Genomic DNA, 15,415 nt, shown 5'->3' with positions numbered 1-15,415 from the left:
TCCTGTGCAATCTCAGGCAAGCCTTTTCTCCCCTCTAGGCCAGGGGTTTGCTGGATGAAATCAGCTGCACTCCTTCACTCTCAAGGTCCTAAATTTTCTGCGACGAACTGGACCCTAAAACCTTGCTCCCCACAAGGGCAGTTCTGCCTCCCGTCCTTCCAGGCTCGAATCTGCTGGAAGTTTTTATGCCCTCGAACCTCTGCATTTGTTCTTCCAGCTGCCTGGAATCCGTTTCTCTCTTCTCCTGGCCAATGCCTATTGCCTACCTTACGACCCAACTCAGTGCCATCACCTCCGCAAAGCAGGGCCTCCTCCCTTCAGTCCCTTCCTCTTCCGTGCTTTCTTATCTCGCTGTCATACATTGTCTGCCTTGTGTCTGTGTCGCCTCCCCTCACCGATCTTGAGGGCCTCGAGGGCAGGGTCCGGGTGTGGGGGGGGGTGTCTCCAGGTGCCCGGTTTAGAGAGCCGCCTGGTCCAGAGTGTCTGTTACTGTTGACTTCAGTCGGGGCGCGGTGGGGTTAAGGAACACAGGCTCCGGAGGCCCCGCCTGCGGAGCGCGCCAACAGGCGAGGGGGAAGCCGCCCCGGAGGCTCCGACCTCGCTCCTCGCTCTCTGCCCCGACAGCGATAGGAGACCCCACTCACGTGAGAGTTTTTGTGGGATCCGGGTGGTCTAGAGCCTGGGGCGGTTCCCCCCCACATTTTCGTTCCATTCTCCCCCGCAAGACAACTCTTAGTACAATCCGGGGATTCCCCGCCGCTACCCGCCCCCTGACGTCACGGAGTCCCCTTGGAGCCCCGCCCCTGCCCGGCCGCGCCTCCTTGGGCGGGGGGAGCGCGCGGTGCAGGCGGAGGGCGGCCATGGCGGGGCCCAGCGACCCCAGCGACCCCGGCGTCCCCGCCGCCCGCTGGAAACGCCACATCGTGCGGCAGCTTCGACAGCGAGACCGAACGCAAAAGGCCCTCTTCCTGGAGCTGGTGCCGGCCTGTGAGTGCAGTGCGTCCCGGGGCCGTCGAGGGGATAGGGCTCCGGCGCGGGGAAGCATTTGTCTGGCCCCTCCGTCTGTGACCCAAGTGCCCCGACGCCTTTTCGCCTCCGAAGCCTGGGGCTTGCTGGACTCGCTGTCTCTTACGCGCTATCTCCGACTAGCCAGCGTTCCTGCCCTTTCCCGTCCAGGCTCTGCTCAGAGTCCCCTCCGGGACGGAGCTCCCTCCTAGTGCCCCTGCTATTGCTCGCCCCTCTGGGCCTGGCTCTGCCTTCCACCGGCTGGGCTTCCTGTGCACGGCTTCATAAGCGAATGTTGGATTTTTAGGGTCTTTTAGACTTACCCTTCTTGGGCCGTCCCCGGGGTAGAGCCTGGTCAGTCCATTTGGTCCCCATAAGTACAGTGAAAGATCTCGGGGCTGTCCAGAGCAGCTACTTTTAAAGTCTGAATCTCTAGGGAGGCAGTTCAGAGTCTGAGGCTCTGCCACTGATAGGTGATCCTGGCTCAGGTTTTTGGAGCATCTCTGTGCCCAACCAACCCCAGCCTGAGGGAGAAGCAGGGGGATTCAGGCTGCGGAGGGAGGTGGCTGAGCCTGGGGAAGTCAGATTCTCATAGTGTTTCTGCGGAGCTGGTCAGGAAAGGGTATGGCAGTTCAAGCCAGGATGAACAGGTGTGCACCTGTGTGTAGCACCTCTGGTCATCTGAGATTGTATGTTTGGGGGTTAAAAGTCTAATCACAGTCCCTCCAGCTCCATCACTGGTCCTAATCTTGGCTGCTGCTTAACCATCTCCCCCCAGCCCCACAACTGAATTTGTTGCTCTTGTCCTGGGAGATTTCTTTGCAGCCTTCTGGGCTGCAGGTCCTCTCCGTTCAGGTATATAAGGCCAGCCCCCTGTCTCTAGGCAGCCTCACTTCTCCACTGCTCTGATGGACAATGGAACAGTCCAATTTGAGGGAGTCACCCCCATCCCCTGGGAGCTGCAAATCTGTGGGACTGGAGTGATCCTGGAGGGCTGAACTCAGAGACACTGGAAGTCCAGTCTTCTCTGTGGTCTTGGGCAGGTCATACCCCTAAGCCTCCTATTTCTCACTCATAAACTGGACAAAATGGCATCTTCTTTAGATTTGCTGGGGGTGAGCGTGGGGCAGAGCAATTCCCTGAGGGTTGGGGTGGGGTTTTGTGTGAGAACAAGGCCAGCAACCTAGGTGACCGACCTAGGTGACCTAGGTGACTGGTAGCGGACAGGAATAGGGAAAGGAGCTGAGGAGTTAGGCCTGGGCTTACCATCTCTACCCTACCTGGGCCTGGTGAGAAAAGAGGAAGTGACCATGGGTGGGGGTGGAGAGGCTGTATTCCAGGGTCTGTAGCAGAAACTACCAAACTCAAGGACTTTCTGTTCTGGCCTTGGGGGAGCCTTACACCAACCCTGGGGAAGTCAGGGTTGTTTTTTAGCCCAGAAAGAGCCCCTGGAAGGGAAGTATCTTGCCAAAGACCACAGGCTAGTGGAGCTCAGTTTGTTTCATCGCTCTCTGGGGACAGGCCCCGCCCTGGGTATCAACCCCTGGCCCCTTCCTTCCCTTGAGAACCTCAGCAGGCAGTACCCAGCCATCTCCTTCCCCTGCAGTGGTCGTCCTTCTGTGTCCCTGGGAGAGCAAGTCTTCTCCTGGGAGGGCCTGGGGGCTATGCTCTTAGAGGGTGTGCAAGGGCTGGAGGTCCTGATGGAGCTGCACAGACACCCCTCAGGCAAGGGCAGAGCCCAGCCTGCCAGTAGCTCCCCATTCTGCATCCCTGGGCTCCTGCAGCCCTCCCAGCCAGAGAGGTAACTTGTATGCCTAGAGTCTCCTGGAGTCTGTCTGTGCTCCAGGCTCACCTTTTTGCACCCGCAGATAACCGTCTCCTAGAGAAGGCGGAGCTGCTGGCCCAGTTCTCAGAGAAGCTGCAGCCAGAGCCCACCGATGTCACTCGGGCTCTCCACCAGGGCGGCTGGTGAGTGTTTGTATTTGTGGTCACAATGGGCTTCCTGTGCCTGGGCCCTGCCCCCACTGGCTATGCGGGGTTCATTCTCTCCCAGGCACCTCATTGGCCCTTGGCTGCTGCCCAGGGGAGGGGGAGGCAGGCTCTCCAGCCTTCCCCCGGGGCCAGCTGCTCAGAATGTCCCTCTCTCTGCATTTGTCCTCCCACGCCCACACACCTCTTTTTCTGTTTGCCACCTGATGCCTACAGAAAGGGCACAATGCCACCTATTCCAAAGAGGGAGCGAAGATGAGAACCAGGAATGGGTTGGGGCTCAGAGTTGGTAGGTGCTTCTTGAGGGGGGTCCTGGCCTGGGAACTCCAGGCCTGGGGGAATCCAAGAGCAGAGGTTCCCGGGCAGGTCTAGTTTCTGGAGACTTGCTCTTTCCTCTACTGACTTTCTGGCTCCCACCTTCCTCAGGAGAAAGTTCGCGGCTCTGGTTTCAGACTGTTCGTGTGTATCCTCTGGCTGAATGGAGGGACAATGAACACCGCTCTCTGATTGGTTGACAGGGAGGAGGAGTCAGGGCCTGACTCAGACAGAGTCCCATCACCAGCAGCTCTGAGGGTGAAGTGGCAAGAGGAAGAGGAGGGGCTCCGGCTGGTGTGTGGAGAGGTAGGCTGGGCAGGGGGCTGAGAGAGAATGGTGTGGGCCCAGGATCCAGGACTCTGGGGCTGGGACATGTCATCCAAGGGAGCCAGCAAGTGAGGGAGATTCCAAAGTCCAGTGCCTTGAGGCCAGGGGTCAGACAGGGGTCAGAGTGCTCAGACAGGGGTCAGAGTGCTCTCTAGCTTGGCCCTGGCAGCCCAGGATGAAGTGGGCTCCAACAGCAGCTGGAGGAAGTGCAGTGAGAGCTCAGGGAGGGGTGTGTGAGGGGTGCAGGAAACAGGCAGCCTCTGTTCCCCCTTCTGGATGGTCCAGCCTGCTCTGCTCACCACTTGCCCTGCAAACCTCAGGGCCCAGTACCAGCTGACACTCAATACACATTTACAGACCAAAAGTAAGGTGGTCTATCTCCATGGCAGGGTGTGCTAGCTCCACCTGCCACTGCTTCCCCCCGCCCCTGCCCCATGGTGTGTCTTGGCTTCTGGTTCACCACACTCTCCTGGTTTTCCTCTCACTTATGTAGCTGTTGTTTCTGAACTTCCTTCTCTGGCTACTTTCCCTCCTTTTTAACCCCCTCCCTTCAGATGTGGGTGTTCTTTGGAGCTTGGGTGGGTTAACTGACTCCCAAGGACTTTCTGTTTGCTAACTCCCAGACCCATCTCTAGCTCAGCCTTCTCTTATGAGCTCCAGACTCTCTTGCTCAGCTGCTTTTTGGACTTCACGCCTAAAATCAGACTAACCATCGCCCCTGTGATTATATGGCCAACACCACGTTGAGAACGCTGGGCTAAGCGTTATTTCAGCTAATCCTCCGCAACTTTATATTTCAGAGGAAACGAAAGCTTAGAGAGCTGGAGCCAGGATTTGAACTCTCTCCCGCACAAATTCCCTTTCTGTGATCTCCATTCATTCTTTCAACAACTATTTATTGACAGTCACTATATCCAAGGCATAGGCAATGCAGCAGTAAACAGGACCTGGCCCCATGGAGCTTCCAGTCCACTGGAGGAGGCTGAGGGGCCAGTAAGCACCTACCTAGTTACCACATGCCAAGTCCCTTGCTCAACTAATGTGTATTTGGGGCTATGAACCTAGTGGTAGCCTGTCCCTCAGAGCCTCTGTTGTAGTTGCAACTCTACATTTGAGAGGTGATTCTCAAAATCTGAGCCCCCTTCTGGGCTGTGAGAACCCCGAGAACTGGGATGCCTTTGGTTTGCCTCCATTGTATCCCTGGGGCCTGTCTCCACAGTCCATGCTAATGAATATTTGTAGACTAGGTGATAAATGAGATAGATCATCCCCCCCTCCACTGGTAGTCACCAGGCTGGAAACCCAGGGACACCTCTAACCCCTAGCAGCCTTCCATCCTGAGCTAGTCACCAGCTCATGGATCCTGCCTCCAAATCCATCAACTTCCATTTTTTGTGCCCTGTCTGCCTGGTCCAAGTTACTCTCATTCCTTGCTGGACCACTCCTCTTTTGGCACCCCCATCCATTCTCCATTCTGTACTCAGAGTGATTTTTTTTTTTTTTTTGGCTGTACGCGGGCCTCTCACTGTTGTGGCCTCTCCCGTTGTGGAGCACAGGCTCCAGACGCGCAGGCTCAGCGGCCATGGCTCACGGGCCCAGCCGCTCCGCGGCATGTGGGATCCTCCCGGACCGGGGCACGAACCCGTATCCCCTGCATCCACTGCGCCACCAGGGAAGCCCAGAAGCTCAGAGTAATATATTTTAATAATAAAAATGATCTCCAGGGCTTCCCTGGTGGCGCAGTGGTTGAGAGTCCGCCTGCTGATGCAGGGGATATGGGTTCGTGCCCCGGACCCACTGACCCCTCAGTTCTGTGGTTTCCCCAGCTCTTGGCTCTCGGATGAAGGACTGTTCAGTGGGGCGGGGGACAGATGAGATGACGCTCACCCCCACTCTGGGGCTGGGGGCAGCTCTGGTATTCAGTCTGGGCCTGGTGCTCCCACAGTCCATTCCTGTTAGCCTGTGTGCCTCTGCTCAGAGCTCCTTCTTGCTCTCTGGGATCTACGCTTGGGTAGGCCAGGGCTTGGAGAGGTGGGGAAAAGAACACACATCCCTTGAACCCTTCCTATACCCCAGCGCTTTACTTGGAGCATGTTAGGTGGCCTGGGTTCAGATCTCAGTTCTGCTTTGTGACTTTGGGCAAGACACTGAACCTCTCTGTGTCAATGTCCTCATGTGTAAAATGGGGGAGAATGGCAGTTCCTACCGGATTAAAAGAGTTAATACTGTAGAGTGCTCGGAATAAGACCTAGCACACTTAAGTGCTATAGAACCAATCATCATTATTTGAGATACTGTTCCTTATAGTAATTCCGTGTTACCCAGTGAGGTAAGCACAACCATTCCCACTGGACAGGTGAAGAAACAGAGCTGGTTTAGAGCAGTTAAATGACTACCCCGGGTCACAGAGAATATAAGTGGCACTGCCAGAATTGAAACTTGGGTGTTAGGCTTCAGAGCCTAAGGCCCTTCCGTTGATCCCTGAAACAGCAGTGCATTCCTGTGCTTGGTGCAACGCCTGTCTGCGCCTCAGCTTTCTCTTGAGCTAGGGGGCGGGTGAGAGGAGAGGCAGACCCCGTCCTACTAGCCTCTCGGCCAGAGAGGGGCTGGAGGCCCTGCCCAGAGGCACCCATGCCTACCTGTCCGGCCCCTCCGCCGCTGCAGATGGCCTACCAGGTGGTGGAGAAGAGCGCAGCCCTGGGCACCCTGGAGTCACAGCTGGGGGAGCGGCAAAGCAGGTGAGGCGCGGGAGGTGCGAGAGGGGTCCCCCCCCCGCGCACCTTGGGGAGGCTTGGGGCCATCACTGCCAGGGGGAGGGGACAGGGTCACCCCGCGGGTCTCCGGAAGGGCCCGACAGCTTTCCCACGTCCTCAAACGTCCCCCAGGCCTGTGGCTGGTCGCAGAGGCCAGGAACTGCAGGACTGCGAAGGCTTGGTCGGAGACGTGGCTTAGCCGGCCGGCTGGCCGCGTGGCCAGGGGCAAGTTTGTCCCAGCTCCAAGACTGGTTCCCCAAGGCGGTGATGGAGGTTCTCCGCGTTCTCCAGGCTGGCAGCTCTGGAGGCCCGCGTGGCGCAGCTGCAGGAGGCGCGGGAGAAGGAGGAGGGACAGGTGGATGCGCGGCGCGCGCTGAACGCGGCACAGCGGGCGGCCTATGAGGCGCTGCGCGTGCACGTCGGGCACCAGGAGGCGGCTCTGCGCAGGCTCGAGGAGGAGGCACGCGACCTGCTGGATCGGCTGGTGCGGCGCAAGGCGCGCGCCGCAGCCGAGCGCAACCTGCGCAACGAGCGCCGCGAGAGGTGAGAGCGCTGGGCCCGCCCTTCGGGGACGTGAGTGGTGGCGTGGCCTGCCGGGGAGGGGCCGGCCCCGCCTTCCGGGCACGGGAGCGACCCGACTCTCAGGGGGTTTTTCTGTCCCAGGGCCAAACAGGCGCGGGTGTCCCAGGAGCTGAAGAAGGCAGCCAAGCGGACAGTGAGCATAAGCGAGTAAGAATGAGGATGCGCCTGAGACCTGCCTGCCGAGGCTCAGCCGCGGGCTCTGCCCCGTGGCCGCTACAGTTCTACCCCGCCCCCACCTGCCTGCGGCCGCCGGTGCACCTTACTGCAAGTGTGCACAGCCGCGGTGCCGAGGCCCCCAGGCAGAACGAGCCCAGGACACGTGCAGACACGTGTGGTTGTAGGAGCCAGCACCTGTGCCTGCCACACGTGCGTCCACAGGGACACCCTCATCTCTGGGTCTGCACATCCTCACCGTGGCGCGGAGGGGCTGGCCTGGTCCCTTAGCCATTCTGAGCTTAATTCTCTCCCCCAGGAGCCCAGACACATTAGGCTATGGGATCAGAGAGGAAGCAGACACTCTGGCTCTGGCAGCTGAGCCAGCGTTCCTGGAGAGTGAGGCTGGTGAGAAATGGAAGAGGCCCTTCAGGTGAGCACTGTCCCACAGCTCTGAGCTGGGTCCCATCCCAGAGTCTTCCTCTAGGACCTTGGGCCAGCTCTTGGGTTGAGAGGGGGCTTGAGAAGAGACTGGGGTACAGCTTGGACCCCAGGACAGATCTGACCTCCAGTGCCTGGAGCCACTTAGGGTCAGTGCCACCTCCGGGACCCCAACCTCTGTCCTCACCCCCTTTTTCTCCTTCCCAGGACCAGAGCTCTGGGGGTGGGATGTCAGGCTGGTGAAAGGGTGTGACCAGGAGGGAACCTGTTGGCAAGGTCCAGGGTTCAGCTGTCACAGGCATGTGTGTGCATACACAGGGACGTCAGAGCATATGTGTGTACAAGCTTAGGTAAGCGTACCTGAATGCCTGTGAAGCATGTGTAGATGGGAGCTCATATGGGTGGGACCTGATTGAGGCTTCAGTCCTTGGATGCCCCTCACCCCCAGTCTGCCCCGTCTGTCTTGATTTGCCTGGCATTGAGACTGCCCTCCCTGCATTCCCCAGCCTGTAAGCTCTCCTCCAGTCCTTTCATTTTTTTTAATTTTTAAAATATTTATTTTTGGCTGCATTGGGTCTTCGTTGCTGCACGCGAGTTTTCTCTAGTTGCGGCGAGTGGGGGCTACTCTTCGTTGCGGTGCGTGGGCTTCTCATTGCGGTGGCTTCTCTTGTTGCGGAGCACAGGCTCCCGGCGCGCGGGCTTCAGTAGTTGTGGCACGCAGGCTCAGTAGTTGTGGCTCACGAGCTCTAGAGCGCAGGCTCGGTAGTTGTGGCACACGGGCTTAGTTGCTCTGCGGCATGTGGGATCTTCCCAGACCAGGGCTTGAACCCGTGTCCCCTGCATTGGCAGGCGGATTCTTAACCACTGCACCACCAGGGAAGCCCCTGCAGCCTTCTCTTGCAGGTCGCTGGTGTCCAGGCCTCAGGGTAGTGAAGGAACCCTGGGGAGGGGCATGAGATGCAGTCCCCAAAGCCTTAGCGCTGGCGGGCCAGGTCATCTCAGGACACATGATCTCCTGGGTATTTTTGGGATCTAGGTTTCCCAGCCCCTGCTCCCAGCCTTGTGCTTTCTCAGCCTGGGGCACCTTCACCCCCTTCCATAGGCCCCAGCTCAGCCTCCCATGAAATTTTGTTGGGGGGCACTTGGGTGGTGAGGCAGGTCTTAACCATCATGGTGAAACTGGGAGACTTCATTCCAAATCCCTCCCTTCCTCCATCTTCCTGGGACTCCTCTGGGTCATCGTGCTCTCCTGGCCTTGGAGGAGCAAAGTTCTTGTCCAGGCTCAAGAGTGTAGGGATGAATGACTGCTGTCTACACAGCCACCGGCCAGTCCCTTAGCACATCTCTCTCAATTCTGCCCCAGGTCTGCCTCCGCCACCTCCCTGACGTTGTCCCGCTGTGTGGATGTGGTGAAGGGGCTTCTGGAGTAAGTGTGTGTGTGCACCGACATGTGTGTGAAGGTGCTGGGCCCCTTGGATGCGTGTGTCAGGCTCCTGGAGCCCAGGCTTGGGCTGTGTATGTGTCTCAGTGTGTCCTTCCGTACGTTGCCCAGCACTCTGTGTGTGAGTCTCTGCTGAGTCCCAGAGGCAGGAGCTGGGTGCATGGCCTCATTCCCAGCCCCTGCCTGGCTATCTTCCAGGCTCTGGCCCTCATCCTGGGTCATCACAGGGGAGCAAAAGCTCCAGCCTGAGGCCAGAAAGGAGCTATTACTCATTTGGGAAATGGAGGTTCAGAAATGTCAGGGATTCGTTCAGGGTCACAGTGCCAAGCAGTGGCCAGGCCAGGACTGAAACCCTGCTCCGAGGTTTCTCTGCATCCACCACCAACCCTGCCCTGCCTGTGTGCCTGTCTTGGTGCCCCTACTGTCTCCACATTGACTCCTGGGTCAGAGGCTGGTGGGGACCGTGCCTGCTGCACCTCTTGGCCATGTTCTGCTGCCTTCCGTGTCTGCTTCCTGTTGTTGCTGCTTCAGGAGAGCTCGAGGCTCCCGTGTCAGAGGCCTTGCTGAATGCCCTCCTGACCCCCTCCTGCAGTTTCAAGAAGAGGAGAGGCCACTCAGTTGGAGGAGCCCCTGAGCAGCGATACCAGAGCATCCCTGTGTGCGTGGCCGCCCGACTTCCTACCCGAGCTCAGGATGTGCTGGTAAGGAGGAGCTGGGCCAAGTGCATGGGGTACGATATGGGAGTGCAGGTCCCAGGAGTGGTCCAAGGAGGCTGGGGAAGCAAGGATGGGCCCCTCACTGGGAGCAGGAGTTTTCCTCCCACAGCTTGTGGTGGGAGCCCTTCGGCATTTTATAATGAGGGAGAGACAGGAGGCCGGGAGACCAGGAGGCCAGGTAGTGGAGTATTGGGAACATGGCGGGAGGCTGCTGCAGGGGTCCAGTCAGAGGTGATGAGCCCTGGTGGGGCTGAGTTTGAAACTCAGTGTTCGAACAGAGACCTGATGTGTGCAAGAATGCGTGACAGAGAGCTGTGAGCGTGAGCAAAGAGGTGTGTGTGGCGAGGACCAGGGGCACCGACCTCCCCTTTTCCCCACAGGATGCCCACCTCTCCGAGGTCAATGCTGTTCGTTTTGGCCCCAGTAGCAGCCTCCTGGCCACTGGAGGGGCTGACCGCCTCATCCTCCTCTGGAATGTCGTGGGAGGTGAGGGTCCCTGCCCACAGGCCAGCCTCACCTTCAGCTTGCTCCTTGGTGGGAAGGGTCTTGAGTCTTTGCGTTTCCTCACCTGGGACATTCTTGTGGGCAGCGGCAAGAGTTCTGGTCTCACTGCTCCTAAGAAGGGCAGAGCCTCCCACTTCCTGAAGTCGAGGCCTGCGGGGTGGGGAGGGCTGAGCTCAGATGGTCCCTGTTGGGGTGGTGGAGGCACCATGTCACGAGGTTCTACAGGGACAGGCCCTTGAGCAGGTCCCTTGGGCCCCCCCACCAGGCCACCTCCTCTTCTAGTGCCACTGAGCCCTCAGAACTCAGTCATGAGGCAGATGTTAGCTATCTACTCTGTGTTCTGTAGTGGGGGGTGTACTGGGGAGTGAGAGTTGGCTCCCAGAGGCTTCCTGGAGGAGGTGAGTCTCCAGCTGGCCTGGCTCTGGCTTGCCGTGTGACCTAGGGACAGTCCCTTCTCTCTGGTCTTTTCCAGACATCCGCGAGATGACCTGCAGCCCCCTGGGGCCCTCTGCTGGCAGTTCAGGAAGGTGCAGCCTCCAGCTAGACCCCCCCACACACACCCCAACCCTGGCCGCTCCCCCAAGAACAGGCCCAGCACTTCTGTCCTCTAATTTAAGAGAGATTCATCTTCCCACTCACAGTCTAGGCTCCTCTGTTTCGTAAGATTAGTGACTTCACTTCACTTGTCCCTTCTCCTGGTCCCCCCAGGGCGCCTGGAGGCCAACCAGACCCTTGAAGGAGCTGGCGGCAGCATCACCAGTGTGGACTTTGACCCCTCGGTGAGAGGACCTGGGGGGCATAGGATGTCCCTCCCCCAGTTTCCACACTGGGCAGGTGGGGGCTTTGGGGCCTGAGGGAACATCACGGGTATCCTAGAGCTCCTACACAATCCTCCTCCCTGGGCCTCGATTCTCCCCTGCCTACCTGGGTGACCTGGGCTGGGGGAAGCTCTGAGGCAGCCCTGACCCTAGCTCTCTGGCCTGCAGTTGCCTCTGGCCAGGCCCAGGTTCAGGACCTATCCTTTCCCCTCCTATCTCCCCAGGGCTCCCAGGTACTGGCAGCTACTTACAATAAGGCCGCCCAGCTTTGGAAGGTTGGGGAGGCACAGTCCAAGGTGAGGCCTGACTGGTGAGGCAGCCTGGGGGTCAGGGGTCATGCCTTGGGCCTGGAGGGGTTTGTTATGGGGTCTTGGCCATACCCTTGATGCATATCTGGGATGGTGGCAGGAGACACTATCTGGACACACAGACAAGGTGACGGCTGCCAAATTCAAGCTAACGATGCATCAGGCGGTGACCGGGAGCCGGGACCGGACAGTGAAGGAGTGGGACCTCGGCCGAGCCTACTGTGAGGCCCAACCCTCCCCTTTCCCAACGGCCAGGACCCTGCCAGGCTATGGGGGACCTCAGCCTGCTCTCTGGGAGTGGCTTCAAGATTTACAGGCATTTGGGATGAAACCTCCCAAGGCCCCTCTTCTGTCCCCCCATCGATGATGCTTTCCCTGGTTTCTAGGTGACCTCAGGCTTTGGGCTGGGAAACAGGGGACCTAGGTTATAGTTTTGGGAGGACACCTTACTTCTGGGGCTTCTGGGCCTCAGCCTCTCCATACATCCAGTGGGTTGGCTCCTGATAACCCTTCTCTGAGGCTGGGGCTCTACTCCTTGGTCCCTAGGTTCCAGGACCATCAATGTCCTTTCCTACTGTAACGATGTGGTGTGTGGGGACCATGTCATCATTAGTGGTCACAATGACCAGAAGATCCGGTTCTGGGACAGCAGGTGATAGGCGCAGGCTGTGGGTGGTGGAGGTGGGGGCAGGGCTCCTGTATTCTCTTCCTTTTTCTAGCCATGGACCTGCTGAGGGTACCTGGGGGGAGCGAGGCTCTGGTGGCCTCTGCTGGGCTCGGCCCCTTGAAGGCTCAGCTGCCCTTGGAGACCTGCGCCTCCTTCTTATTGGCCCTCGGTCCAACCAAGGGACCCTGCCTGGGTCTTGCCAACCAAGATGGAGAATCTCTTTTTTCCCATATAATCACCACTTTTTAGTCAAAAGGAACAAAAGTTATATTGTTTTCTGAGCCTAAGAGCCCAGCATTAGGCTTGAATGGTTTATAAAAGCCAGTGCTGGAACCAGTGCCAGAGCCAGTGCCAGGCCTGCCTCAGGCTGCTTCTTACTCATCTGCAGAGATTGCCTTTTGAAACCCTTTGCACTCTCTTGCACATATTTAAAGACAGACTTTCATTGCTTCCCCGCCCCCACCCCCAGCACTTACCTTAGTGACCCAAGGGTTTAGTAAGTTCCTGATGGAAGGGGCTGGCTGCAGGGGGAGGTTAGTTGTCAGCCTTGGCCTTAGTGGCCTGAGACCAGGGGGGCCTCTGGACTTCGTTAGTCTGTCAGGAGCAGCCTTGTCAGGGTGGCCGCTGCTCATCCTCGCCTTTGTCCCTGCTCCTCAGGGGACCCCGCTGCACCCAGGTCATCCCTGTGCAGGGCCGGGTCACCTCCCTGAGCCTCAGCCATGACCAGCTGCATCTGCTCAGCTGTTCCCGAGACGACACGCTCAAGGTCATCGACCTGCGTGTCAGCAACGTCCGCCAGGTGTTCAGGTACCTGCTTTGTGCCCACTGATCCTGTGGCTTTGGCTGTGGCAGCTGGGCCTTGTCCCCTGTAAAAGGCCCGTCAGCGGGGGGCCCTCCCTGGAGGCCCCTCTGGATCAGGGCCTGGTGAGGTGGCCAAGCCCTTGCCGGAGAGAGGAAGCTCCGTAAGTTCCTGGCTGAGCCACCTCCATTCTGACCCGACCCTGTCTGTTCTCAGGGCTGATGGCTTCAGGTGCGGTTCTGACTGGACCAAAGCTGTGTTCAGGTGTGTCCATGAGAGCACAGCACCCATGCCTGAGTGTGTCCCATCTGTCTGTGTCTGTGTCCTTACCTCTAATCTCCTCTCTCTGGCTGTGCTGTGGCCCTTGCAGCCCAGACAGAAGCTACGCACTGGCAGGTTCCTGGGATGGAGCTCTTTACATCTGGGATGTAGACACTGGGAAACTGGAGAGTAGCCTTCGGGGACCCCATTGGTGAGCACGGCCACTGCCCACCCACCTGCCCACCCCAGCCCCAGTACCCCACCCCCGGCCCTGCCCCAGTCCTGCTAAGCTGATTCCAGGTCCTGACATGCTGGGCATCCTGGAACCCCCAGCCCTTGTCCCGTACCTTCCATTCCCTGCCCCCCCACCTGAGCCCTTCATAGTTCACAAGGTGTCTTCCCATGTGCACTTGGGTCTGCTCTCAACACAGCCCTCTGAGCCCATTTTACAGGTGAGGAGATGGGCTCAGAGAGGGCTTCAGAATGCCCAGGTCCAGTAATGAGGGGCAGAGCCCAGCAGTGGACGCCCCCTGAAGCCTGCCTCTCCCTCTCCTCAGCGCTGCCGTCAATGCCGTGGCCTGGTGCTACTCTGGGAGCCACGTGGTGAGCGTGGACCAAGCCAGGAAGGTTGTGCTCTGGCACTAGTGCCACGACTCCCCTGCCTGAGCTGGAGCTCTAGTCCAAAGCCTGAAGCTGGAGGACAGCTTCCCACTGCCCCAGAGGCTCCAGGGCCAGTAGGGGTGCAGGGATGGGGGTGGCATTTAGTGGGTAGGAAGGCCTGGCAGGACCTGGCCTGTTTGTTTAAAAACAAAGTGTGGGTTGGGGGGGATTACTGTATTGTTTTGTTTTTTATCTCTGGCAAAAGTGGAGAAAAATTACATTTAAACTGGCGTCTGCTTGCCTCTTTGCAGCATTCAGGGAACAGGGAAGCCTTTGGGTGGAGGCTCAGGGAGACCCAGGCTGGGCTCCCTTTTCTCCCCCCTGCACAGAGCTGGGCAGAGCTGGCCCGCCTTCTGTGCTGACAGCATGAAGAAAGGCCCAGAGGCAGCAAAGGACAGTGGCTTTTGGAGCAGTGGAAATTTCATCCTCGGTCTAAGCTGGTCCTGGTCCTTGGGCCCTTCTGTTTCAGGCACCCAGGGTAGACCGAGGCTGAGAGGGGCCGTGTGAATTCTGAGGAGGGAGCAGGGGAGACAGCCGAGAGGGGCCCTGTGGAAAGGATCCTGAAAAACCAGAGTGATGTCAAGTACTCGGTACAACAGGCCTGCCTTTAGACTGGGGCCGCATTCTTGCCCCAGAGGCAGACCCCTTGTGTGGCGGGGAGGACATCCGTGGGCTGGGCCTGGCCCTCGCTTACATCAGCATCAGATTTAAGCCACACGACAAGCATCTGGAGTACATGGCAGACCCAATAGGGTGGAACCTGGGCACTCCCATTTCCTTCCCCAACCTGGGGCGTGGAGGAGGGTCAGTGGGATGGCCATTGCCAGTCACCAGGTGTTGAAGGGGACTTCTGTCCCTGAGTGATAGGGGCTGACCTCTGGGGGTCCGTGCAGTTGAGATTCAAGGCTTTACTCTAGAACTCTCAGCCTCCTTTATTACCTTACAGTGTCTCTCCTGAGTCCCAGCGTTTTGCAGACTATTTCCAGGATGGGCAGGAGAGAGCTAAGAGCCAGGACTCTGCAGCTAGACTGTCTGGGTTTGCATCTCTGCTCTACTATTTAGTAGCAGAATGATTTTGAGCAAGTTACTTAATGTCTTTGTGCCATAGTTTCCTCCTGTGTAAAATGGGAAAATAGCAGTATCTACCTCAACGACTGTTGGAAGGACTCGATGCATTAGTATTTGTAAAGTTCCTGGCACATGACAAAGGCGTTTAAGTGTTGGCTAAACACCCAAATCTACACTCTGCTGATCCCAGCTCACTCACTGCCCTCGGCCCAGCTGTCCCCTGAGCTATGGGTGACATACCCAGCTGCCTCCTAGGCATCATCTATCCCTGTCATAAACGTCTCTTCCCCTCACACCCTACTTCTTGGGCACCAAGGCGTGGGGCTGTTGCGTCTAACTCTCCTTTCCATTCCTGCTGCCACTGCAGGCCACCTTGTCCTTGACCTGCTGTCTCCACCTAGTTCCCTCCTTGCCATGGCCAGAGTGACTTTCTAAGGTGTTGTGGTCATACGTCCAACCCTTTGAAGTTCTGCACTGCCTGCAGAGAAACTCCTTACCCTCAGGATGTGGCCTGCTGGCCTCAGCTGCATCTTCACTTTGTTGCTACTCTGAATGTGTCTTGCGTGTGATTTTCTCTCTGCCCAGAATGTTCTTCCCTCCCAACTCCT

The 15,415-nt window shown here is 58.2% G+C and overlaps 1 protein-coding gene across 1 annotated transcript; it reads left to right on the top strand.

The window, feature by feature from the left end:
- Nucleotides 1–860: 860 nt before the first annotated feature.
- On the top strand, nucleotides 861–13,781 carry ATG16L2 (autophagy related 16 like 2; the record flags this gene model as incomplete). The annotated part of the gene is made up of 18 exons (XM_082844462.1): nucleotides 861–987; nucleotides 2,874–2,973; nucleotides 3,513–3,615; nucleotides 6,301–6,374; nucleotides 6,681–6,932; nucleotides 7,053–7,118; nucleotides 7,444–7,557; nucleotides 8,929–8,991; nucleotides 9,599–9,707; nucleotides 10,103–10,208; nucleotides 10,935–11,005; nucleotides 11,269–11,340; nucleotides 11,453–11,573; nucleotides 11,899–12,004; nucleotides 12,677–12,826; nucleotides 13,035–13,082; nucleotides 13,189–13,290; nucleotides 13,637–13,781. 18 exons carry the CDS (start codon nucleotides 861–863, stop codon nucleotides 13,722–13,724), a joined length of 1,872 nt encoding a protein of 623 aa, XP_082700588.1. The 3' UTR covers nucleotides 13,725–13,781.
- Nucleotides 13,782–15,415: the final 1,634 nt, after the last annotated feature.

Source organism: Leucopleurus acutus, assembly GCF_964270905.1.
Source record: "Leucopleurus acutus genome assembly, chromosome: 8".
Classification (NCBI taxonomy): domain Eukaryota; kingdom Metazoa; phylum Chordata; class Mammalia; order Artiodactyla; family Delphinidae; genus Leucopleurus; species Leucopleurus acutus.
Note: the sequence above shows the minus strand (reverse complement) of the source record. Positions and strands in the feature narration are given on the sequence as shown.